Genomic DNA, 27,550 nt, shown 5'->3' on the forward strand with positions numbered 1-27,550 from the left:
ATTGGACTGTCGGGCCTTGGAGGGAAGGTAGGGGAGGGTAGGGGTAAGGGGGAAAGATCAACCAAAGGACTTATATGCAAGCATATAGGCCTAACCAATGGACACGGACAACAGGGGGGTGAGGGCATGAGCGGGGGGGGGGGGGGGGAGAGGGTAACGTGGGGACAAGGACACATATGTAATATCTTAATAAAAAATATATTATAAAAAAAAAAATGCTAGTTCAAAAAAGGGCAAAAAAAAAATAAAGAATACACGTTTTGCCCTTGCCAGTGTGGCTCAGTTGGTTGGAGCATCATCAGGTACACCAAAAGGTGGCAGGTTCCAGTCCTGGTCAGGGCACATACCCAGGTTGTGGCTATCCTGGTTGGGCTGTGTGGGAGGCAAATGATTAATATTTCTATCAAAATCAATTAAACAATAAAAAGAATAGACGTCTTGCTAAGCTGGTCATGAAAGGATTTTGCAAGCTCAAGCAATCTAAAGCTGTGAAGAGCCCTGGCCGGTTGGCTCAGGGGGTAGTGGGTCAGCCTGTGGACTGAAAGGTCCTGGGTTAGATTCTGGTCTGGGGCACATGCCCAGGTTGCAGGCTCGATTCCCAGTAGGGGGCGTGCAGGAGGCAGCCGATCAATGATGCTATCTCATCATTGATGTTTCTCTCTTTCCCTCTCCCTCTCTGAAATCAATAAAAATACTTTAAAAGCCCTAGCTGGTTTAGCTCAGTGGATAGAGCGTGGGCCTGCAGACTGAAGGGTTCCCAGATTCAATTCCGATCAAGGGCACATGCCTGGGTTGTGGGCTCAATCCCCACTGTGGAGCGTGCAGGAGGCAGCTAATCAATGGTTTTCATCATTGATGTTTCTCTCCCTCTCTCTCTGAAATCAATAAAAATATATTTAAAAAAATATATTAAGGCTGGTTTGGCTCAGTGGATAGAGCATCGGCCTGCGGACTTAAGGGTCCTGGGTTGATTCTAGTCAAGGGCACATGCCTGGGTTGTGGGCTTGACCGCCCCCCCTCCCCCCCAGTAGGGGTTGTGCTGGAGGCAGCTGATCAATGATTCTCTCTCATCATTGATGTTTCTATCTCTCTTTTCCCTCTCCCTTCATCTCTGAAATCAATAAAAATATGTTAATATATATATTAAAAAAAATACAAAGCCAAACAACATTTGTGCTCCTTCCAGTTCTAGCCTACAGTAGGTACCGCCTACTCGAGGTGCCGCCAGCAATCAATTCACCACGCCCAGGCGCTGAGCAGCGGGTGCTTGGAACCGGCACGTGGGGCCCCGCCTCCCTGGGGCTTTCTCCTTCCGGGGGAAACGCTTTGCTACAGGAAGTGACGGAAGCTGGGTGGACCAATCGGGTAAGGCTGTCTCTTCCTTTCCACGCGGTGGACGAGCTCGGCAGGCCTGTACCGCTCGTGCTGAACGATGCCGGGGAAACTCCTTAGTGACGCAGACTTGGAATCAGACGCGGCCATGGGAAAAGTGGAGACACCGAGGAAACAAAATGAGAAGGTGCCACCGAGGGCGGAGGGGCTGGGGCTCGGCAGGACGCGTGGCCGGGTGCGGGAGGGGAGGGTGCGCCGGCTGGGAGCGCTGGGAGCGCGGCGCGGACCCGGCTGGTCGGGAGACCCGCGTGGGTGTCGGCCAAGGGGCGCCTGGGAGTAGCGTTTCCCGTGGGCGGTGGGCGCGCGGCGGGAGTCCTGGCCGAGGCCGGGACGGGTCGGGACTGCGGGGAGCGCCAGGTGTCCCACGTGGTCCCGGAACCTGGGTGCCCCGCACCCGGGGCACTGAGTTGGGCGGTTAGGCCCCCAGGTTTTGGCTCAAGCTCAGACCTGACTCCCGGCCGGTGCGTGCGCGGAGAGAACTGTAAGTCAAGTCAAGGTAGGGATGGCCGCTTTAGACGAGCGAGAATTTCACCCACCTGCACACGTGGGCGGCGTCAGCGGAGACGCTTTCGCCCTACTCCGGGAGGCATTGTTTCCGGTGAGCAGCCCTTCGGAACTGTAGTTCCGCACATCAGTTCCTCTTAATGTGAGCGACCAGATCGCCCGCTGGAATGCAAAGCCCTGTTGTGGTGCTAACTGTGCACCGTATTTTTGAGAGTGGCCGGCGGGGTGCAGTTCTCCTGTTCCTTTGACAGCGGCCTGCCTCCTTGTTACTTATTTAGATAGTGATTGAATTGTGACCGGGTCTGTTCTGAGATGAGGTCAGTGGGAACAAAGCTTGTCCCAGAACTTGTATACGACTTAGATCTTTTCTTGCTGTTTCCGGGACTTTTGGATGGGGCGATTTTACAACAGCAGTAGTCTGGCCTTGCAGGAAGCCGAGGGGGCACAGACGCGCCTTCCCAGGTGGGGAGGACACTCACTGCTGTACTTTCCCTGCCTCCGTGACCGTGTTCAGTTGTGGGATCTCAGATTAGGAGGGACACGACCGAACTCCGTTATATTCCGAAGGAGACCACGGGGATGGGAAATCCACTCTGATGTGGTGGAACCAAGGGATGAAAAGAAGAAAACTCTGAAATCGTGGAGAGGGGGCGGGGGAACAGGCTGTTTTCCTTATGTCTGAGGGACGGTCATGTTGGAGGGATTACCCTTATCCAAGATTCGAGAGGCCACACCTCAGGTTCTAGGGAGGCAGATTTCAGCTCCGTACTTGTGCGATTGCTGGGGCTCTGTCGGAGAGGTTTTAACAGGCTCCAACAGCTGCCTGATGGTGTGCAGTAATATTGAGTAATGAAGGTTTCAGTAACGGGAAGCGTTGGAGAGGGTCAGACGTTTCAGGTAGGAGCCATAGTCTGATTTGGTTTTGAGGCTTCACTCATTCCAGCCCCTTGTAACTTGTGCTTCACCCCCACATCTTCTTTAAATTAGGTTCATCTTTTTTACACATGGGGTGATAGATTATGAGTTTTTATAGCTTTTTGGTTCATGAAGTTTCTCTGTAAATTCATTTGCACTTGTGAGGTAGGCAAGGCAGATGTTAAGAATCCTTGTTTTACCTGTACATGCATTCTAGGAAAGAAGAGTCTCTATTCCATCCATGCACATATATGGCCTTATTACTTTTATCAGAATTAAACTGCTTTACTTGGTCACTTGCTATAGTGTATTTAGTTTAGAGCCCGTGGGAGCATCCCATGAGCCACCCGAAATACTTTGTGAAAATTTGATTTTACAACTTTTGGACTAACATGAATTGAGTAGTTACTAAGAGGCATTCTCTTCCAAGCTAATGATGTTACATTGCTATAGACTTATCTTCATATAGCTAATAGTACGAGGAAGCATAGTTTGATTTTTGCCTTACTGCAAGGTGGAAGTACAAATGTTGAAAAATGCCCTCAAATTGTGTTCTTCATAATTGTATAATCTAGAAGTAATCCTGAATTGATGTATCAGATGCTTTGTGCAGTGTTTGCATTTTCTTTATTGATTTTTTTTTTTTAGAAAAGTAAAAAAGAGAAGCCAAAATCTAATAAGACTGAAGAGGCAGCAGAAGAAAAGGAAGAAGCCGTTTCCCCCAAAGCTAGAAAAGTTAAAAAGAAAGCAGAGCCTTCTGAGGTCGACATGAATTCTCCTAAATCCAAAAAGGCAAAAAAGATCGAGGAGCCATCTCAGGATGAAGTTAAATCCAAAAAGGCAAAAAAGATCGAGGAGCCATCTCAAGATGAAGTTAAATCCAAAAAGTCTAAAAAGATCGAGGAGCCATCTCAAGATGATGTGATTTCTCCTAAAAACAAAAGTGTAAAAAAAACAAAGGAGTCTGTGGAAAAGAAAGTTTCCTCTAAAACCAAAAAAGTAAAAAAAAGTGAGGAGCCTTCTGAAGAAGAAGTGGATGCTCCTAAACCCAAGAAGATAAAGAAAGAAAAGGAAATGAATGGAGAAATTGGGGAGAAAAGCCCCAAACTAAAGAATGGATTCTCTCATTCTGGACTTGACTCTAACTCCAATGAAGCTGCCAGTGAAGAAAGTAACAGTGAGTTGGAGCAGGTAAGGATGAGATATGTATGATTTCAGATAAATAAGTAAGTAATCACTACATACTTAACAATGGGAGGAAATTTGATTTGTTAGCGCTTCATGGGGTCTGTTGAGCCTAGAGTCAGAATGCCTCCTTGCAAGTAAGCAGATCTGTTTAAGTTTGGGGAAAATCTCTCCAGACGCTGGCAGCTTATTTGTAAGTCAGAAATTAACAGGAGGGATGTAGTCATGTGAACAGGCCCTCCTTCTCTTAGGGGTTTCACTAACCAAGATTAAGTAGGATTGTAAGTCTCTGTTTAGGCTGTTAACTAACTTGAGTTGAACAGGATGAATAAATCTGCTTGGAAGCTAATTCTGACTGCTTTCAGAATCTCAGGAAAGTCCTAATTTTATAAACATTTTGAGTTTGTAGGGCATGATCAACATTTAAGAATTTTTTTGATTATTAAAAATAATATGTGATCTAGAGAACTTAGGAAATATAGAAATTTATTTTTAAAAGTTTCCTTAGAATTTCTGCATTCAGTAATTCAGTGAATATTAAGCACTTTTCAGGTACAGAAGTAACCTGTTGATTTTGGTATTTCCTTGCTGTACTTTATATATATGGAATTATCTTTTTAATCAGATTAGGATTGTGCTGTATGCAGTATTGTATCCAGACTTTTCCACTTTTTTTAAAAAATATATATTTTTATTGATTTTTTACAGAGAGGAAGGGAGAGGGATAGAGAGTTAGAAACATCGATGAGAGATAAACATCAATCAGCTGCCTCCTGCACACCCCCCACTGGGGATGTGACCGCAACCAAGGTACATGCCCTTGACCAGAATCGAACCTGGGACCCTTGAGTCCGCAGGCCGATGCTCTATCCACTGAGCCAAACCAGTTAGGGCTTTTCCACTTTTATATAAGCATTTCCCCCACTTGTTAAATAATTTATTTTAATTATTTATTAAGTAAAAATATTAAATATTCTTTTTTTAAATACATTTTATTGATTTTTTTTACAGAGAGGAAGGGAGAGGGATAGAGAGTTAGAAACATCGATGAGAGAGAAACATTGATCAGCTGCCTCCTGCACACGCCCTACCGGGGATGTGCCCACAACCAAGGTACATGCCCTTGGCCGGAATCAAACCTGGGACCCTTGAGTCCGAAGGCCAACGCTCTATCCACTGAGCCAAACCGGTTGGCTAAATATTCATAATCCATTAAATATTCTTAATGGTTACATAATCCATCACTTAAATTTTTAGAAATTCACATAATTATTGGGCATTTTATTTGCCCAATTTGTTGGGCATTCGGATTTTTACTATCAATGCCACTGTTTGGTCCTTATTTCCTGTGGATGTATGAGAGACGCTGCTGTGGAAAAGGGCTAAGACCTGTGCAACTGCGTAGTTGTTTGGAATGGCTGTGGAATAGTTCTTAGTTGAGACTGATCCTGCCTTCACTAGCCATACATAGTGTATGTATGGTATATATTTGCTACAGATTTTTCTTCTAGGGTTTTACAGATTATTTCCTTTTTATTTTTTTATATTTTATTTTTAAAATATATTTTTATTGATTTTTTACAGAGAGAAAGGGAGAGAGATAGAGTCAGAAACATCGATCAGCTGCCTCCTGCACACCCCCTACTGGGAATGTGCCCGAAACCAAGTTACATGCCCTTGACCGGAATCGAACCTGGGACCCTTCAGTCCCCAGGCTGATGCTCTATCCACTGAGCCAAACCGGTTAGGGCGATTATTTCCTTTTTAGACCTTCATTTACCCATAAGGTTTTTGTGTCTTTTGGGTTGATTGAGAAAGGTATGTTAGAATAGGTTCTTTGGTTTCTTTCTCAGAAGGCTTCTCTGTATTAACCTGCAGGGGTAAAGTTACTGATTTCTTTCTGTGGCCCTTTACTTGATAGGAAATACCTGTGGAACAAAAAGAAGGCGCTTTCTCTAATTTCCCCATATCTGAAGAAACTATTAAACTTCTCAAAGGTAATATTCCTAGACTATTGTATAAATTAGAACATATTATTTGGAAGCACTCCACCATATTTGTTGAGAGGAACTAGGATGTGTTCTTATGTGCAGCCGTATAATGAAGTAGATCTATATGTACAACGTAGGACTACACTAGTGATGGCCTTTGTTGGCTCTTAAACAGGTGGTTAACATTTATTCAGAAGTGTAATGACTGATAATGCCGCTGCAATTAAACGGTTGATACCATGTTAATATCTTCCTTTTTTTATCCTCTTCCACTTGTTGAGGTATCTCTAGGTTAATGACACCAGCCTGGCTTGGAATTCACCTTAGCGGTGTGCCTGTGAATGAGCCAGGCGGTCACATGCTCGGCTGGGTGTTTTCTGAACCAGGTGTTGCACAGTCTGGACTTGGACTGCAAAGCATCTGCTTCTCACCTTATACTGACCTGTGGATGACATTTCATGACAAGCAACTTAAACTCTTAAAATAATAAATATTGACTGTAATTCGGTGCTTTAAAGTATATTGATATTTTTCAGTCAAATAGCTTCTTCACCACTAGAATATATCTGAACCTGAATTTGTAGATGTTGAGAAGGTAGAATTCCTCCTCCCGAATGGCTGATACTTGAAGAACTGCAATGTCAGTAACACGGTTAATCTGTTTACAGCCCGTGGGGTGACCTTCCTGTTTCCTATACAAGCAAAGACATTTCACCATGTGTATAGTGGAAAAGACTTAATTGCACAGGCGCGGACAGGAACTGGGAAGACTTTCTCCTTTGCCATCCCTTTGATTGAGAAGCTGCTGGCGGAACTGCATGACCGGAAGAGAGGCCGTGCCCCTCAGGTAACTCAGACGCCACCAGGGCCTCCAAATTCTCACGGCAAACATCTCTTGGGCATTGTGTACAACCCTACTGTTTTGTATAGGGTTCTCCTTAAAGCCGTTTTTGGGTATTGACTGTATATCTATCTGCAGCTAAACCTGGATAATTCTTTTAAAGTGTTGGCCACAGCCCTGGACAGGCAGCTCAGTTGATTGGAGTATCATCCCAATACGCCAAGGTTGCAGGTTAGCTCTCTGGTCAGGTCACATACAAGAAGCAACCAATGAAGGCATATATAAGTGAAGCAACGCCCCCCCCCCTTCTCTGTCTCCTTCCCCAACTCTCCCTCTCTCCCTCCCCCCTTTCTCCCTTCCTCTCTCTCAAATCAATTAAAAAAATTTTTTATAGTGTTGGCCACAAATCCTATATATTTAAATATTGTAATCCATCCCATGGTTGTGACCATCTGTATTATTTATTTATTTATTTATTTATTTATTTATTTTTTAAATATATTTTTTATTGATTAAGATATTACATATGTGTCCTTGTCCCCACGTTACCCTCTACCCCCCACCCCCTGTATTATTTATTAATGTTCACAGTGTTTCTGTCAAACTATTAGATTGTCCCCAGGGCTCACGGATTTGGTCAAGTGTCTATCATTTTTACTTGAAGTGGAGAAAGCATTTATTTATTTATTTTTAAAGACACAGGCATTTTTATTTATTGATTGATTTTAAGGAGAGCTATATATATAGACAGAAACATCGATTTGTTGTTCCACTTACTTATGCATTCATTGTTTGATTGTTATATGTGCCCTGACTGGGATTGAACCTACAACCTGGACATATCAGGATGATGCTCTAAGCAACTGACCTACCTGGCCGAGGCGAGAAACCTGTTTTTAGTAGCGATGCATGAGTGGAAGGAGAGACACGCAGAGAGGTGAAGAGGCCAACCTCCCTACTTCACTAAAATGCCTGTGTTGTCACATTGGCTGGAGGTTCTTGATCCTGAATTTCTGGCCCCACCTCATTTGTTTACTGGCTTTTTGTGACCATGCTTCCGTCTCATTATTTGTTTACTGCTGTTAACAAATACAGCAGTAAATGAATTATTCTGGCACCTAGAATACCATCTGGCACATAGTGGATATTCAGTAATATCTGTTGGATGAATGTATTGGGTTGTTGCTCTTAAATCCTATTTGTGTCAGGTTGTTACCTTACTGGAGGATCTAGTGGTTTCATGTTGTGTGTCCTGCTGGATCAAAGACTGCTCCAGGGTTCAAAGTCCCTCATGTCGGTCCTGCCTTAGGTTCAGGTCACAGGTTTTGGAGCCAGGCTCTTTTATTTATTTTTAATTTTTTTGTTAATACTTGCCCGAGGATATTTTTTCATTGATTTTGCAGTGGTTCTCAACCTTCTGGCCCTTTAAATACAGTTCCTCATGTTGTGACCCAACCATAATTATTTTCGTTGCTACTTCATAACTGTAATGTTGCTACTGTTATGAATCATAATGTAAATATCTGATATGCAGGATGATCTTAGGAGACCCCTGTGAAAGGGTTGTTCGACCGCCAAAGGGGTCACGACCCACAGGTTGAGAACTGCTGTTTTAGGGAGAGTGGAAGATAGAGGGGAAAGATAGAAACATTGATGTGAGAGAAGAACATCAATTGGTTGCCTCCCGCACGAGCCCTGACAAGGGCCCAGGCCGGGGAGGAGCCTGCAACCACAGTACATGCCCTCGACCAGAATCCAACCTGGGACCCTTTGGTCCGCAGGCCGACGCTCTATCCACTGAACTAAACCAGCTAGGGCTGGAGCCTGACTCTTAAATCCAGGCTCAGCCTCCTCTTAGCCTTTGGTTTTAGAAATCTCTTGTGTATCATTGTAGATATTATAGGTGAATACCTTGTGAAAATTGAATGAGAATATTGCATATTAAGCATTTAGTAGAGCCTGAGGCACAGTAAAAGCACAAATATTAGCTAATGTTATAGCGGTGTTGTTCCTTTCCTGGCGTGCTGTTCTTTAAGTACCAGCAGCTCCGTGAACATCGCCCCAGCTGCTCAGCCTGCTCCGTGCAGCTCCTGGAGCACCATACCTTTGGGCAACTACTTCTCTTCTGATTGGGGAGATCACAGTTGTTTCTTCTGAGAAGCCTTGTTGGAAACTATATTATCCTTCCACACACACAGCGCATTACAAAGCACATGTTTTGAAAATACTTGTTACGAATTAAATTTAATTTTTTCTTTTCAGGTACTGGTTCTTACACCCACAAGGGAACTGGCAAATCAAGTAAGCAGAGACTTCAGCGACATCACAAAAAAGTTGTCAGTGGCTTGTTTTTATGGTGGAACTCCCTATGGAGGTCAAAGTAAGTAAATTCAAAAGTGAGGAAAGGAAAATGCCCCATTCATTGTTGGATGTCCCAGTTAGATCCGACCTTGACATCCGGCTTTACCTGGTCTAATCTGGTGGTTTTCTTTGTTGTTATTGTTTAAAGTTGGTCAGTAACACGGTCCTGCCTAATGATGTGTCAAATCCTGTGTATCCTCCTCAGGACTTTTGTGTTACCTATGTTTATCTAAAGGATGTAAAGGTATCTTACTGAACCCCAAGGACAGAGTCCAGTTGGGCCCTTGGAACTAGAAACTCGGAATTGAAGGTTACTCCCCCCTCCCCTTTTTTTATAATAGGTTTTTATTGATTTTTTTTTTTCTTTAGAGAGAGAGAGAGGAAGGGAGAGGGATAGAGAGATAGAAACATGGATGAGAGAGAAACATCATCGATTGACTGCCTCTTGCACACCCCCCCACAGGGGATGGAGCCCGCAACCCGGGCATGTACCCTGACTGTGAATGGAACCCACCACCCTTCAGTCTAAGGGCCGACGCTCTAACCACTGAGCAAACTGTCTAGGCATGTCTTGGTATCTTTATCTTCAATCCTTAGCATATTACCTTGTAGTTGGTAAAAATTTTAGAGTAAAAATATTTGTGATTGGTACCCCAGCCTAATAAAAGGACTTAAAAACCAAGCGTATCTTATCGTTATGTTCTCTATAGTTGAACGTATGCGGAATGGGATTGACATCCTGGTTGGGACACCAGGTCGAATCAAAGACCACCTGCAGAATGGCAAGCTAGAGCTCACCAAACTTAAGCATGTTGTCCTGGATGAAGTGGACCAGATGCTGGATATGGGGTTTGCTGACCAAGTGGAAGAGATTTTAAGTGTGGCATACAAGAAAGGTAAACTCCAAGGAATTGATAAAAGGGGTAAGAAGAGTGGTGATTAAGTAGTTTTCTAAGAGTTAAATGAAGCTTTAGGAAATTGGGAAGTTACTTACTTTATTCAGGAAAACTTGAATTAAAAATAATTCACGATTTATCAGAATTGGGGGAAATTTGAGAAAGTAAGGAGAATTTCCTATCTACCAGTTCAGTGTACTTGACTTTTGGTACATTTCTTCCTGACTTTGTGCTATTGCATGTAAGTATGTGTGTGTGCGCATTAATGTAACCCCACTGTGCATATACAAATTGGGCACAGTAGTCCGCGAAGTGGTTGTGCCATGATTTAATTCCATGTATGTGTTTTAATTTTTAGATAATACAAATTCTGCTTACAAACATTTTTTGTGCAGATAGCTTCCTTTTATACCACAGTGTTTGGAATTAGTTTTTTAGGATAGATTTCCAGAAGTGAAATTACTGAGTTGAATGATATGAATGTTCATGCTCCTCAATAGTTATCGTCAAGTTGCTCTCAAAAAGGGTTCTATGAGCTTACACTGCCATTTGAAATATATGAAAATGCAATGAATTGGTGTCTTGTGTTGTTTTTTTTTTTAATCTTTATTGTTGAAAGTATTACATACGTTCCCTCCCCCCCCCCCCCCAATTGACCTAGTCCGCCCCCACATCCCACCCCAGGGTGTTTTTCACTTGGTAGGATTTGTTATAATGGACAAATTTTCCTTGTGGTTCATAAAGGCCAATGGTCAGAAAGAAAATAAGTTTCAAGTTCTTTTGCTATTTCAAGGATTCTTTTTTAAAAAAGATATTTTTACTGATTTCAGAGAGGAAGGGAGAGGGAGAGAGAGATAGAAACATAAATGATGAGAGAGAATCATTGATTGGCTCTCTCCTGCACACCCCCTGCTGGGGATCGATCCCACAACCTGGACATGTGCCCTTGACCGGAATCAAACCTGGGACCCTTCGGTCCACAGGCCGACACTCTGTCCACTGAGCCAAACCAGCTAGGGCTATTTTAAGGATGCTTTACATAAATTATTTAGGCAGTATTTATTTGCCTGTTGGTAACCTGTGTCTTTCATTTTTGTGTCTTAATGCCTGGCTTGGCCTAGTGGTTGCTGTAGAGTGTTAATGGAGCCTAGAAGAATTGGGTTAGGTGGAATACTATGTAGGCTTGTTTGGGTTATTCATACTAACTTTTTTACCCCCAAAGATTCAGAAGACAATCCCCAGACACTGCTTTTTTCTGCAACTTGCCCTCATTGGGTATATAATGTTGCTAAGAAATACATGAAGCCTACATATGAACAGGTGGACCTGATTGGTAAAAGGACTCAGAAAGCAGCAATAACTGTGGAGGTAAATGATTCATTTAGTTGCTAGAATTAGTAATAAATTGTATATCATTTTTTCCTGTCTGATTTTGATAGTTTTAAGATTGGCAAATACGAAGTCTTTTTCTAGATAAACACAAATCCATGTGAAAAGCCAAGTAAAGACATATATGGTATCTGTGTTTTCTAAGTTCATTTTCTGGTAGTTTGATTTCATAATTTTTTTGGAACCTAAATCTGTCTGAATGATCTAAACAGAAATTACCCCTAGGCTTTAAACACTAGAGGGCAGAGGAGAGATCTAGTGCTTTGTGTTGAAGCTGTTTTCATCTTAGGGTCAGGTACCTACCTGAATTTATTTCACCCAAGGAGTAGACATGTAACTGACTACTGATTGCATTTTTAAGTGGATGAAAGAACAAAACATAGAAACGTTTTTCTTGTTGTTTGGTTTCCTGTAGGAATCTAAATGGTATTTCTTTTCCTACATTTTCATGGTTTACGTCAGAAAGTAAAGAAGTCAGATGCTCTTTGGAGAAATGGAAGGAGCCCTCTGCTTTCATGGTTTAGTTTTTTTTCTAAACAGTGGTATAGTCTGCTCTAGGTGGGCTTACCTACTGCTTCTAGCACCTTAGTGGTGAACAGGTGATTTCAGGTTCTAGGTATGTTTATGAAATTGACCTTTTCCCCTCTCTTTTAAGCATCTGGCTATCAAGTGCCACTGGACTCAGAGAGCAGCAGTTATTGGGGATGTGATCCGAGTGTACAGTGGATTTCACGGGCGCACTATCATCTTCTGTGAAACCAAGAAAGAAGCCCAGGAGTTGTCTCAGAATACGTCCATGAAGCAGGTTGGTCCTTCCTCTCCCTTTCCTTTAGGGAGGAAGCATCTTTTATTTTTCATATTTTTACTAGAGGCCCGATGCACGAAATTTGTGCAAGGGGCTCGGCCCTTGCAGTCCCGGCTGCCTTGGCTGGTCCTCACTGCCCCGGCTTCATCTGGAAGGTCATCCAGACGGTTGTCCAGAATGTCATCCGGACGGTCGTTCGGCTGTTCGGTCTAGTTAGCATATTAGCTCTTTATTACATAGGATTGATTTCAGAGAGGAAGGGAAAGGGAGAGAGAGATAGAAACATCAATGATGAGAGAGAATCATTGATTGGCTGCCTCCTGCACAACCCATACTGGGGATTGAGGCCAAAACCTGGGCATATTCCCTGACCAGGAATCTAACCATGACCTCCTAGATCATAGATTGATGCTCAACCACTGAGCCATGCCGACTGGGCAGACAAATCATCTTTTAATTAATAGAATATACGTGTTAGAGCTCACCTAACCTGTCAGTCTCATCTCAGAGATGAGGAAAAAGTGGCTTAAACCCAAAGTTACACCAGCTAATAGATTTGATCACTCTTATCTGGTGTTCTGTACCTTTTAAATATAGGTGGGTGCATTTGATTTAATGACCAAAGATTGGAAGTAGTTTTGAAGCTTGTCCATGTAAGGCACATATTTTCTTTCCACTTCGTATTATTTTCAGTAGAAGTAGCACCAAAATATGAATCTCTTTGACAGGCCTCATTGGTGATGTAAAAAAGTACCCGTATTGTTGGATCTGGATTCTTACGCTAGCTTATTTCTTTGGCAGGATGCCCAGTCATTACACGGAGACATCCCACAGAAGCAAAGGGAAATCACCCTGAAAGGTTTTAGAAATGGTGATTTTGGAGTTATGGTTGCAACCAACGTTGCTGCACGTGGATTAGACATCCCTGAGGTTGATCTGGTTATACAATGTTCTCCACCAAAGGTAAGTGTTTTATATTTTTGTTTTGTTGTTTCTTTTGGGTATTAAAAATGGAAGTTGTATCGTTACTTTCATTTGATTAATAAAAGCCGTGTCTTGAATGCTAGGGGTGATTTAAAATTTATTATGAGGCTTTCCCCTGAGAACTGACAGTTGAGTGCAAGTGTGATCACTGGCCAGAGGTAGGAAACATAATTTCTGGTTAGAGGGTCAGCCCTGGAAGGCTACGTGGAGGTGGTGCAATTTTGAACTGGACTTTTGAACATGGGTAGGATTTAGATGGGGTGGCAGCAGGATGGATAAATTCATGAGCTAGAAGATAGAGAAGGGAGAAGAAGCTTGTAGTTAGCAGTTTCCATGGCTAAAATACTGGGTTTTTTTTGGGAGAATGGAACCTATAAGGGAGGACCCTGAAGCACAATTTACGTGGTGTGGACAGTACTTGAAATTAATAAAAGACGGCCTGAAGGAGCCTGTTACTATCATATCACTTCACCTCCCCTCAAACTGGCAAATCCCTCAGGATTAAAGGATGGAAAAAATACCTGATTACTGTGATCACAAGTGATCAATTCTTTTTATTTATTTTTTTTACTATTTATTGATTTCAGAGAGGAAGGGAGAAGGAGATAGAAACATCAATGAGAGAGAATCATTGATTGGCTGCCTCCTGCATGTTCCCTACTGGGGATCGAGCCCGCAACCCATCCATGTGCCCTTGGCCGGAATTGAACCTGGGACCCTTCAGTTCGCACAGGCTGATGCTCTATCCATTGCCTGAGCAATGGATAGGGCACAAGTGATCAATTCTTATGAAGGAAGTCCCGTAAGTGTGTGGCATAGATATTGTTTAAATGAGCCTGCAGACCTGTGCTGTTCAATATGATAGCCACAGCCAGTGGGGTTGTGGAATACACTTGAAATGCACCTAGTCTGACATGTGCTATAAGAGTAAAACACAGGTTGGAATGTTTCTTTTTTTTTTTTTTTAAATATATTTTATTGAGTTTTTACAGAGAGGAAGGGAGAGAGATAGAGAGTTAGAAACATCGATGAGAGAGAAACATCGATCAGCTGCCTCCTGCACATCTCCCACTGGGGATGTGCCCGCAACCCAGGTACATGCCCTTGACCGGAATCGAACCTGGGACCTTTCAGTCTGCAGACCGACGCTCTATCCACTGAGCCAAACCGGTTTCGGCTGGAATGTTTCTTATTTTAAACTTTTGATTACTATGCACTGGATTTTGAAGACATGAGAAAAGAATGCAAAATATCTATCTCATTTTGATAACTTGTTTTAAATAGGTAGCATATTGAAGTGATAAAACTTTTGGGTATATCGAGTTAATATTAAAATTAATCTAACCTTTTAATTTTTACTTTTTAGTGTGGTTACTAGAAAATTACAGATTGAAATTACATACGGTTCTGCCAGACAGCACTGTTTAGATGGTGCTTTGTGCAGACGTGTCCGTGGGACAAGGACCATTGGTCTAGAGCAGGGGTGGGCAAACTTTGTGACTCGAGGGCCACAATGGGTTCTTAAACTGGACCTGAGGGCCGGAACAAAAGCATGGATGGAGTGTTTGTGTGAACTGATATAAATTCAAAGTAAGCTTCATTACATAAAAGGGTACGGTCTTTTTTTTTTTTTTTTTTTAGTTTTATTCATTTCAAACGGCCCGGATCTGGCCTGCAGGCCATAGTTTGCCCACGGCTGGTCTAGAGGTTTTGAAAAATTGTCACAGTACTTTCATATTTTAAAAATTGATTTTAGATGGAGAGAGGAAGGGGGAGAGAGAAACATCGACTGGCTGTTCTACCTATTCATGTTCATTGGCTGCTTCATTTTTTTTTTTTTAATATATTTTATTGATTTTTTACAGAGAGGAAGGGAGAGAGATAGAGAGTTAGAAACATCGATGAGAGAGAAACATCGAACAGCTGCCTCCTGCACATCTCCCACTGGGGATGTGTCCACAACCCAGGTACATGCCCTTGACTGGAATCGAACCTGGGACCTTTCAGTCTGCAGACCGACGCTCTATCCACTGAGCCAAACCGGTTTCGGCGGTTGCTTCATTTTTTAATATATTTTTTCTCAGAATGCTTCATGAATGCGTGTATATATATATATATATATATATATATATATATATATATACACACACATACATACACATACACACAGGATAGATTAGGGGGTTGTAGGAGTGCTTCTGTAAGGAAATTGGTACACATACACACATACATGTTTTTTAATCTTTAGAGAGAGAAACATTGATCAGCTGCCTCCTGCATGCTTTCTACAGGGGACCCAGCCCACAACCTGGGCATGTGCCCCAATGGAATTGAACCAGCAACTTCTTGATTCGTGGTTCGAAGTTCAATAACAGCCACACAGGCCGGGCTATTGGTTGCTTCTTGTATGTTCCCTGACTGGGGATTGCACCCACAACCTTGGCATGTTTGGGGTTCTGCTTAACAAATTGAGCTACCTGGCCAGGGCTTTAAATTTTTTTTTTAAAATTGGTTTTATTGGGATGACATTAGTTAGTAAAATTTCATAGGTTTCGGGGGTACAGTTCTGTAATACATCATCTGTATATTGTATGTTCACCACCCAAGTCAAACCTCCTTCCATCCACAATTATCCCCTTTCCCCCTTCTCCCCCTCCCCCCTTTCCCTCTGGTACTATTGTCTATGAGGTTTTGTCTTTTTTTTTCTTAATCCCTTCACCCTTTTCACCCAGTCCCCCTCCACCCTCCCCTGTGACAGCTGTCAGTCTGTTCTCTGTATCTACGAGTCTGTTTCTGTTTTGTTTGTTAGCTTATTTCGATAATACTTTAATATGAATTGAAATGCTAAGGAACCTCTTCCCTCATAACCCCGGCATATTTACCTCCACTCTTGCCTCTGTGTAGACTGCTCAGGTCCTTGTCTATTTTTCGTTGTATCACTCTTGTATTTTACTTCAATAGGATGTGGAATCCTACATTCATCGTTCTGGGCGAACAGGTAGAGCTGGAAGGACTGGGATTTGCATCTGCTTTTATCAGCACAAGGAAGAGTATCAGTTAGCGCAAGTGGAGCAAAAAGCGGTAAAACTATTTTCTTAGCCTTATTCAACAAATGTGGAGTTCTGAAGTCGGCCTTTGGTTTCCTTACCCAGTTTTTATTAACTTGAAATTAGTTGTATTTCCAGCGTGTGGCCATGACTCAGAGTTTGTTAGATACATATTTTATACATTGTCCTACAATAGAAGGCCCGTTTTGAAATAACTTGGCATTTGAAAGCAGTGGTTTTGTTTTCATATTTAATAATTATAATGGGTGTTTTATGTTAGAAAGGCAGCTTTCAGACCATGAGAACACATCAGAAATATTTAAGGCTAGACTAGGGGGTTGTAGGAATGCTTCTATACGGAAATTGGTACTTCCTCCTCCAGGGTGGACTGCTCTTAGTGACTCGCTTACAAAGAAAATGGTAGGGGTGGTGGGGCAAGGGGCAATTACAGTGCCAAAAGCAGGCAAGTGCTGCCTGGCAGTTGGTCATGGTTGACAGGTAAGCACGTACCCCTGACCCAGTGTGATGAGGCAGCTTTCACCTCTGGTCTTCTTTCCCAAAGCCCATGACCCCCGCTAAGCATGTGAAAAATAGCAGGTAGCTGAATTGAGGGACAGTCTGCAAAATAGCTGGTCAGTACCCCTTAAAACTGTCTGGGTCATGGACAACAAGGAAACATAAACTGCCACAGATCAGGGGAGACTAAGAAGACATGACGATTCGATTAATGTAGTTTCCTGGATTGGATATTGGAACAGGGAAAGAATACTAATAGAAAAACTAGTGACATTCTAATGAACTCTGGGGCTAATAGTAAAGCAGCAGTTGGGTTTCTTAGTTGGGATAAATGTACCACAGTAATAACAATAAGAAAACTTGGTGCATGATATATAGGAACTCTTTGTAAATCTAAAACCATTCTCAAAAAGTTTTTCTTATAAATATGTAATATGTTTGGTAAATATAAAAGATTAGAGGGGAAAAAAAAGATTAGAGGATTACCAATCTCAAAGAAAATAGTTAATGGCCATGTTGTATATTAAACTATAGTTCATTTTCTTGTAGGGAATTAAATTTAAACGAATAGGTGTTCCTTCTGCAACAGAGATAATAAAAGCTTCCAGCAAAGATGCCATCAGGTATGTTCCCTGCCACTGCTGTGGGTATTGAGCTCGAAACTCAGGCGTGTGACCTGACCGGGAATTGAACCAGCAACCTCTCAGTGCACAGGACAGTGCTCAGCCAACGGAGCCACACCCGCCAGGGCACGTGACATGGTTTTTCGAAAAATAGGAGGCCCTGGCTGGTGTGGCTCAGTTGGTTAGAGTATCATCCCATATACTGAAAGGTCACAGGTTCAATCACTGGTCAGGGTGCATACAGGAGGCAACTGATTGATGTTTCTCTCTCTTCCTCTCACTCTAAAATCAATAAAAAACATAAGCTGTGGCCAGTGTGGCTCAGTTGGTGGATTGTCATCTCCTATACCAAGAGGTGTGGTGGGTTCAATTTCTGGTCAGGGCTTGAGCAGGAGGCAGCTGATCGATGTTTCTCTCTCTCTCTCTCTCTCCCTCCCTCTCTCTCTCTTGCTCTCTCTCTCTCTCTCTCTCTCTTCCTCTCCCTGAAATCAATTTAAAAAAAATAAACGAGGAGTTCATGATAAAAAGAAATACTAGATATTAGCACATTAATAGCTGGGGAAAGTTCTGCAAATGAAAAGAATTTAACTCGGCATTTTTCAAACGTATTTTTAGCATGTCTTTCTTTAAACATTCTGCAAACAGGGTTTCTTATGACACCAGTTAAGAAAATTTGGGGTGAGATGTCGGGAAGGAGAAAAGAGACCAAGATGGTGATGGTGGGGTATGGGAAATGGTCTTGAGCGGGACAGGCCCGCCAAACGAGGCTGCCTCACGTAGCCTATTCGTCCTTGTGGACGATCTCTTTCAAATTTGAGATGTGACATTTATTATCACCAAGATAAATGTATAGTCTCGTAAAGGCATGTATCATTTTTAACTTGATTTGAGAGTCTTTTTTTCTCTCTTTTATTTCAGAATGGAAATAGTTGAAGTATTTCCTGATTCTAAAAGTAACACATGCTTTATTGATGCACATTTTAAAACTGTTAAGTTTTTTTTTATAACACTGTGATGAACATCTTAATATCTTACTATTTTCTTAGGATAAGACATTTTGTTTTGGTGGTTAGAACTAGATAAAATCAAAGGAATGAATTTATTACCACAGAAATGTGATGATTACATGCTTTGCATCAAAATGATGTGTTAGACCTCGTTAGAAAGTTACTAATTTAGCCCAGCTGGTGTTGCACAGTGGTTGAGTGTTGGCCTGTGAACCAGGGGGTCACAGTTTGATTCCTGGTCAGGGCACATGCATGAGTTGCTGGCTCGATCCCCAGTACGAGGCTTGCAGAAGGCAGCCGATTAATGTTCTCTCTCATCGATGTTTCTATCTCTATCTCTCTAAAATCAATTATGTATATTTGCTAATGGGCATAGGGATTCTTTTTAGGGTGATGAAATGTTATGGAATTTTAGATAGGCTATATATATATATATATATATATATATAGTTACTTGAGATGTTGTCTTGAAAATGAAATCTGTCAGGCAGGTACAGGGTGGAGGGTGTCAATGGGGAAAAAGGGGAGACATTTGTAATACTTTTGACAACGAAGATACATTAAGAAAATGAAATCTGTCCACTTCTGTCCTTCTAACGAATATATTCTCAATCACACTATAGGTTTTTGGATTCTGTTCCTCCCACTGCTATTAGTCACTTTAAGCAGTCAGCCGAGAAACTGATAGAGGAGAAGGGAGCCGTGGAAGCCCTGGCGGCAGCTCTGGCCCATATTTCAGGTGCCACATCTGTAGACCAGCGCTCCTTGATCAACTCAGAGGCGGTAAGGTCCCTGTCAGATACCTGATGCGTTATAGTTGGGAGTTGGAGCAGGATTTGAAAGTGTTCCCTTTAAACTTCCCAATTGTTTCAACTTTTTATTTATTTTATTTTTCAATTACAGTTAACATTCAGTTTATTTTGTATTAGTTTCAGATGCACAGCATAGCAGTTAAACAGTCACATACTCCACAAAGTATTCTAGTAATTCCAGTACCCATCTGGCATCATACATAGTTATTACAATGTTGTTGACGACCCAGTTGTTTTAATTTTTGCTTGAAGGCAGATGTATATAAACAAACCCTTCGAGACATAAAGCAGATTAGTGGTTGCCAGTGTCCCTGAAAAGGGAGGAAATGGCCGTGACTGCTAATGGGCATAGGGATTCTTTTTACGGTGATGAAGTGTTCTGGAATTTTAGATAGGTTGATGTTTGCAAATTTTGTGAACTTACTAAAAACCCCTGAATGGTACACTTTAAAATGGTGAATTTTGTGGTTATGTGAATTGTATCTCAAAACTTGAAATTCCTAAAATACACACATACAGAAATGTACATAATACATTTGTCCAGCATACCTAGAAACTTTAGAAGGTGTATGCTTTTCGGTTTCTTTTTTTAAACTTTGAGGTAACTATAGGTTCACAGGTTGTTGTAAGAGATAATATAGTGAGCTCCCTGTACACTTTGCCCAGTTTCTCCCAGTGTTAACAGTTTGCAAAACTATAATGCCACAATGGGGTTATTGACTTCGGCACAATCCACCAATCTTATTCAGGGTTCCTCAGTTTTACTTGTACCTATTTGTATGGTTGGTGGGGGGTGGAAGGCAGCATATCCTTTTAGGGTGAACTTTTCCAGAAATATTTTAGAAACATGAGGGCAGGTATTTATCAGCTAGGTTTGCTTTTAAGACTTTAATTTTGTTCCCCTTTCCTCCATAGGGCTTTGTGACCATGGTCCTGAAGTGCTCAATTGAAATGCCAAACATTAGTTATGCTTGGAAAGAACTTAAAGAGCAACTGGGTGAGGATATTGATTCCAAAGTGAAGGGAATGGTCTTTCTCAAGGGAAAGGAGGTAAGGAAGGCTGGGACCCCTGTTGTGACCTTGCTTTGGTTCAGTGGCCTTCCGCGGCCATAACGCACTGTGTGGGGGTTTCTCCCTGTTCTCGGGGCGGCTGCATATGTTCACTCTCTAGTTTTCTCTGGGCAGTGCCATCCATGACCCTCAGCTCCACTTAGTCACGGACACCTACCCCCCATCCGTGTGGATCCTGAACCGCCTGCCTCCAGTGCTGGACTTGAAGATCCAGCTGCTTCCCTGACATCTCCACTAAGATGGAGTTTATTATTAAGCAACTTAAAACAAATACAAATTCTTTAATTCACATTCAAAATTTAAAATCTTGCCTTCCAAAAGTGGTGTTCTTTCTTCTGAGTCCTGCTCTCAGTTAATGACACGGATCAGCACAGCAATTCTCAAACATTTTGGTCTCATGACCCCTTTACATTCTTAATAAATGTTGGGGATACCGAAAAGCTTTTGTTCATATGGGTTATATCTAGTGCTATTTAAAACTGGGACTCTAAAACAAGAATATCATGTTCAGTTAGTCCTCAGAGCATCATCACATGTCATGTGGGGTCTGGGAAACTCCACTGCACCCTTGGGAAAGAATGAGAGTGAAAAGGGCAGATGACATTTCAGTATTCTTATGAAAATAATTTTGACTTTGTGGAACCCCCTACAGATCTCAGGTTTCCAGGGTACATGGACTATACTTGGCCTGGTGAACCAAATGAGGTTTATTTTCAACTCATTTCATGTCCGACCACGTTGGTTATCTCTAACTCCACATAATGTGTGGGATGCAGTCTCAACTTTCCCCTGGAGGATAAGATCCTCTGTGAGCTGGCGCCTGCCCCCCTCACCACCTTCATCTCTGCCTGCTCACCACCAGCACCCTCCTCCACTCCAGCAATGCCAAGCACGCCTTGTTTTTTCTCATCCTACATGCATGGACCCAGTGTTTATAATATTTCTTTCTTCATGGTGTCCTTTGTGATTGGCTTAGCTCTAAGTCTCCCTGTGAAGCTTTCCCTGGCCATAAGCAGAGTTGGGGGCATCTGTATCTGTCCTGCAGAGTTCTTAGGGCATACCTTTATTCCGGTAAATTTTACTTGCTGTGCTTGCTGGCTGAGAGCCTCAAGAACAGTATAATCTCAAGGGCAAAGACTGTTTTCTAGTTCTGTCTATACCCAGTGAGAGCCTGTCATTGAATACTTAGTAAACATGTAAATGAACATTCCCACAAATGGCAAAATCTATCAGTACCTGATGCTACCTGTGATTATACCTGGGTAAATTGTTGGGTAGAAGGGCTGTTCCTCATAAAATGTTGCAATCACAACCAACCAGTGGGGAGGGGTGCCTGTGTCAGTTGCAGGGGTAGTTTGAATATAGTATAAAAAATGGGTACCAAGAAACAGGACTTAATTGGAGATAATGTCTGCTTATTATCAAATATAGTGTCCTGAATTTAATTTTTTAGAAAACTTCATAGGAGGCTGAATTATAAAAAAACTAGATTAATCATAGATCATTTATTTTTCTGCTTTAGTTCAGCCGTCTTGAATAGTTGACACTCTTTCTGATGAAAGGCAGTGTTTTAGACCATAAGTTTTGGAGCCATACTGAGCGGAGTTCTCAAACCGACTCTACTTACCAGCTGTGGGGCCCTAGGCCAGTCAGTTAGCCTATCCAGTCTTCTGTTTCCTCAGCCATAAATGTAGCTAATAGTTACTTGAGGATGAGCACAGTGCGATAGCCAAGAATGACCTCTACTCAGTTCTAAATAGTTTTTGAGTCATATATATATATATATGTGTGTATATCTCCTTAGCTTTTTTCTATTGTGCTTTGGGAGGTACAGTGTAGTGTGTTGGTCTTCGTCTAAAGTTTACCTTAAATTAATACTTTTTTTTGACTCGATAATGACAAATTTATTACTTTCCATGGCTTCATTTCTGTGGACACTTAAAAGAAAAAAGTCTAGTACACTCCAAACTATGCATTTAATTTTTTTTCAAGCATTTAAAATATCTTGCTTAGGTACATAATATTTATCCCTTCCAGAGTTTTCCTGTCCATTATTATCTTAGTAAATAACAAGAAATATGAAAAGCTATAAAGAGATAATAAAAATAAAGGACACAAGAAGCATTTCAGAACATTATTGATGGCAAAAAAGAGGCCATTTATAAACAGTATTTGCTGGTTATACAATTTTTAAATATCTTAATGCGAAATGTGATATTCCATTTTTTAAAAATATCTTCTTTTTAAAAAAAACAATACCTGGTTATTCGGTGTATTACTTAATGTGCATTTTATAATTCAGGTCAAAGGCTGGATTAACTGCTTTTGTTTTGATTTCTAGGGTGTTTGCTTTGATGTCCGTACTGAAGCAGTCACAGGAATACAGGTATTCTTTTTCTTGGATTTTGAAGTTAACATATCTAAATTGTAGAATGTTTGTTATTGAAAATACAGAATAATAGAAAGGAAACAATAGCTCTAGGCCCTTCACTAAAAGACAATTAAGAAGTTTAGGATTTTTCTCTCCTAACATTTTATTCTGATATATTTTCTTGGTCAGCCTGCTTGTTTTTTTTTCCTACAGAGTATATCCAGACTCCCCTATATATGTTACATGAGGTTGACATAAACTTTTTTAATTTCTATATCTTTCTTTACTCACTACTGCTGTGAGAAACATGTTTGTACAAGGTATATTTATGTTTTACTGCCTGAGAGCTTTGGATACCTATAGTAGTTGAATTGAATAAATGATACTGTGATGATGCTATACTATGAGGTCACTTCTCTCTCTTTTTTAAAAATATATTTTTATTGATTTCAGAGAGAAAGGAGAGAGAGAGAAAGGTAGAGACATCAATGATGAGAGAGAATCATTGATCAGCTGCCTCTTGGGGATCAGCCTGCAACCTGGGCATGTGCCTTGACGGGGCATCGAACCATTACCTCCCGGTTCTTTGGTTGCTGCTCAACCACTGAGCCTTGCTGGCCAGGCTTTGAGGGTACTTTTTATAGTGAAAGTTATTTTTCCACCCTTCAGTGACTCTGGCTTTTGGGCCATGAAGGTTAGTATTTTTGACCAGTGACCTTTTACGCACTTAGGTTATCAATCTAGTTTTTCTCTTTGAGAAAGGGCAAAAAATGTCTTTCTCGTGTCTTTTTAAACCAAATTCAGTAAAAATAAAAGAGGAAAAAACAAAAGCATCTCTCAACAGGAAAAATGGCATGATTCCCGGCGCTGGCAACTCTCTGTGGCCACGGAGCAACCGGAGCTGGAAGGACCGCGGGAAGGATTCCGAAGCTTCAGGGGACAGCGGGAAGGCAATCGAGGCTTCCGGGGACAGCGGGACGGAAGCAGAAACTTCAGGGGACAGCGGGACGGAAATAGAAACTTCAGGGGACAGCGATCAGGCGGTGGCAACAGAAATAACCGATTCCAGAACAAAGGCCAGAAACGGAGTTTCAGTAAAGCGTTTGGTTAGTAATTGAAGTAGACGATTTATATGGCAAAACAGAACTGTGTTTGGCAACATGGAACTGAACTTTTTTTTCCCATGCAAAGTTAAAAGCACATTGTGTTTCCTTCCTGACCACTTGCCCTGGCCCATCTCTCCCAGAGAGATAAGCTTCATGTAAATCACTTCATCTGATTGTCATTTATAACTTTATTGCTACTTCTGTATCAGGTTTTCCTTTTGAAAAGGTATATGAATTCATTGCATTTTATTCTAATGCATTTTTTATATATTATAAGATAAAGTCAAGGATGTATCTGCCTATACTTTTAAGTTGACCAGTCTTTATACTTTAAAGCAGTGGTTCTCAACCTTCCTAATGCCCCGAGCCTTTAATACAGTTCCTCATGTTGTGGTGACCCCCAATTTCATTGTTACAAATTGAACATAATTAAAGCATAGTGATTAATCACAAAAATAATCTGTAATTATATATGTGTTTTCCGAAGGTCTTAGGCACCCCCTGTGGAAGGGTCATTCGACCCCCAAAGAGGTCGCGACCCACAGGTTGAGAACCGCTGCTTTAAGGTATCTCTGAATAGTGTTCTTCCCTAAGTACCTATGCAGAATGCAACAGTCTCTGAGAAGCGCTTTCTTCTGTAATTGGCATTCTTCAGCCACCTCCTAACGATTCCTCCTGTGATCCTGTAACACGTCTTCTGAGAATTAACACTGAGCGATGTTTTGAAGCAAGATTTCAAACAGCTTGGATGTAATAGTGTTTATGCCAGCCTGTGCTATAGATTTGGAGGATAGTGATACATATGATAGGAGACAGTATGTAGATTAGCCATCATTTTGTGCACTTTGATACATTTTTAGCTTCTCAATATAGAGTGATTTGTGCTTCAGTGAATTCTTCATAGATTTTATACATCTATATATCTCTATATATAACAAAATGTTTTTAATAGAGAGCAAGTGTCTCTAAGGAATTCTAAATGTATGAGATGGCTCCATAACTTTCTTCATAAGTAAGGAGGTTGGATATATGGGGCTTGGTGACAGTGTATTACACTTCCTATTTACCAAGAAGGAATTAAGGGAATAGGGGGCAGAGATTTGCATTGCTGAAAAATCAAAACAAAGCCACTGAAAATACTTTTCATATGCAAGAAGGAAACATCTGTTAAGAGCAAAGAGAAGAGCAAGTGAAGATAAAGTATCTTTAATTGGTAGAAACTTAATGGGTCATTAATGTTTCTGGCAGTTAATGTCTAATGGGCAAACTGGAATTTTTAGGTAGAATGATCTGGTTTAGTTTCTCAAAAAAGCCTATTCCTATAGCCACAGTATAGGAATCTTTATTAAACTGCTACTCCATTGGGAGGTTTTAAAGACAAGCTATGTGATTATTTTAAGTTGTTGCTTTGAGGGAATTTGAGAACTTGACATAGCCTCTGGCCAGATAGTTAACTGAGTTCTCAAATATTACTTCTCTGAGAAACCTGCATGGTCCAGGAGCTTAAGAATGGCATTGTCTTCTCGCCTTCATTCCTAGAAAATCTGTACTGGGAATCTCAGGGAATAAACTATGATGGGAGAAGTTAAACTACATGGCCTATCTTGTTTTCATTTAATTATTTTGAATAACTGAACTCTTTCTAGGACTTGGTTTTTTTCACTTAGTAGTGTCTTTGTATCTAACTGCCTTTTACTTGATCACTTTGCAATAAGGGGCTCAGATAGCCAACTCACCCCTGATTCTCCAGGCTATGTCCTTTTTCTATTTGGACTTCAGTTCTCTCTTTGAATCCTGACCGGATGTTTCTCAGTTCTCAGTTTTATTTCTTGATCCACTTGTCAGTGTTACCACTTTTCCTCCTGTTCCTCGTGGCTACCTGTCAAGCCACAGGAATTTAGGGGAAGGTGTTTGGTGACAGAGAACTCATGTGCCTTGTGGATTATAATTAATAAGAAATAAAACATTTCATAGTTTAGATAGAAACGGGTACTTTATCAAGCAGATTAAAAGTACTTGTCCTTTATTAAAACCTTGATGTGGATTAGCCTAAAGAAAAATAATCAGACCTAAATTAAGAATAAGGGGAAAATTATTGGATATTTCACTTTACACAACTTAATTTTAAGGAAAGCATGGCTATGGCTGTTTTAGTAAATGAAACTAAAGTCTCTTCTGGATCCTAGAATTCAAACTATATTTATAAATGTATAATTCAGCTACTGCTCGGTTGAAATGGGCTTTTGCGCTAGCCTGGGGAGTGTTACCACTTTTACTGTTTTCTACAGAGAAAATATTTTCCAATTTATGAACTCAATGAACTTTTAAAAGCCAGCCCATTTTTACATTGGTGTTATCTATGCAGTGGTTTCTTTACAATTGTACATAAAATGTTTTTATTATAAAATTGCGTTAATGTATAAAATATTGCTTTATGCCATAATAAAGGTATTAGTACTTTTTATGTTTTTGGTGACTTTTTTCCTAAAATTGAAAATAGCTTGAAATTTTTATTTTAAAAATAAATGGTGCGTATAAAAGTTCAAACATAGAAGAAAAAACCTAACAGTCACCTCATATCTAACATTTTTGTGAGCATTTCTTCCAGGAATTCATGTACAAAATTGGAACCATTTTCATTCAATTTTGTGAGTTGCTCTCCCTGCCTCAACATGTAATGCACACTTCAGAAAGTATAGATGTATGACATTTTGAGACTACATATTATCTCACTGTATATTTAGATGGCCATGTTGGTTATTTGTAAGTTTTCTCTATTGTACACAACCCTAAAATGAGTGCCCTCGTGTAAATCTTTGCCTACTTGTCTGATTGTCAGTTTAGGACAAATCTTCTAAAGGAATTTCGGGGTCAAAGTGAACGTTTATTAAGCTCTGGTGCAAGTTGCTTGTCGATGCGGTACCAGTTTACAGCTCCACCCTACAATGAATGAGAACCTGTTTCCCCACATCAAGGGGGCCCTGGATTTTGGCTTCCTTTTGTCAGTTTGTTAGGTACAAAATACCATTTTTATTTCAATCTCTTAATTGAGTGGGGGGTAATATTTCCTATTTATGGGCAATTAGCATTAAAAATTACCCTATATATTTGTTTTTTTTTCTACTGGTGTCTGCCTCTTGTTGATAAGTTCTTTGTTTATTAGTAGTGATTGTATGTAGCAAATACTCTTGAAAATATTTTGTCTTTTAATTGTGTGGGATGTTTTGACAAAGTTTTTATGCAATTGTAACTATCAATCTTTTATCATTTCTGGCTATATCTTATGCTTAGAAAAGTATTCCCCACCCCCAAGGTTATACTAGTAAAAGTTTCATTTTCTTCTAGAATTCTGACTTAATCTTTACACTAAATCCCAGATTAATTATAGACTGAAAAATTGATTTTTAAAAAAATATAGTTTTCTTACTGATTTCAGAGAGGAAGGGAGAGAGAGAGATATAGAAACATCAGTGGTCAGAGAGAATCATTGATTGGCTGCCTCCTGCTTGCCCCACACTCGGGATCGAGCCTGCAACCTGGGCATGTGCCCTGACCAGGAATCAAACCGTGACATGGTTCATAGGTAGATGCTCAACCACTCAGCTATGTCAGTGTGGCTCTCATTGATGTTTCTATCTCTCCCTTGCTCTCCCTCTAAAAACCAATGAAAACATATTTTCTTAAAATGTATTCAAATAGTACAGAGTTTTGTATACTCCACTCAGTTTCTACCA

The 27,550-nt window shown here is 40.9% G+C and overlaps 1 protein-coding gene across 1 annotated transcript; it reads left to right on the plus strand.

Moving 5' to 3' along the window:
• The first annotated feature begins 1,345 nt into the window (after window positions 1-1,345).
• Window positions 1,346-26,280, plus strand: DDX21 (DExD-box helicase 21). The gene is made up of 15 exons (XM_036336928.1): window positions 1,346-1,519; window positions 3,460-4,002; window positions 5,918-5,993; window positions 6,656-6,834; window positions 9,091-9,208; window positions 9,900-10,085; window positions 11,308-11,453; window positions 12,130-12,279; window positions 13,081-13,242; window positions 16,225-16,344; window positions 17,376-17,449; window positions 19,080-19,239; window positions 20,184-20,318; window positions 22,681-22,725; window positions 23,555-26,280. The coding sequence occupies exons 1-15, from the start codon at window positions 1,433-1,435 to the stop codon at window positions 23,819-23,821; spliced, it is 2,448 nt and encodes an 815-aa protein (XP_036192821.1). The 5' UTR covers window positions 1,346-1,432; the 3' UTR covers window positions 23,822-26,280.
• Window positions 26,281-27,550: the final 1,270 nt, after the last annotated feature.

This window comes from Myotis myotis, unplaced genomic scaffold (genome assembly GCF_014108235.1).
Source record: "Myotis myotis isolate mMyoMyo1 unplaced genomic scaffold, mMyoMyo1.p scaffold_m19_p_15, whole genome shotgun sequence".
Taxonomy (NCBI): Eukaryota; Metazoa; Chordata; class Mammalia; order Chiroptera; family Vespertilionidae; genus Myotis; species Myotis myotis.

Excerpts from the sequence above, each read along its gene's own strand:
- DDX21 (XM_036336928.1), top strand. The coding sequence starts at position 1,433 with ATGCCGGGGAAACTCCTTAGTGACGCAGACTTGGAATCAGACGCGGCC. Across the intron at positions 1,520-3,459 it reads CGAGGAAACAAAATGAGAAG|AAAAGTAAAAAAGAGAAGCC; the intron begins GTGCCACCGAGG and ends TTTTTTTTTTAG. Across the intron at positions 13,243-16,224 it reads TACAATGTTCTCCACCAAAG|GATGTGGAATCCTACATTCA; the intron begins GTAAGTGTTTTA and ends TTACTTCAATAG.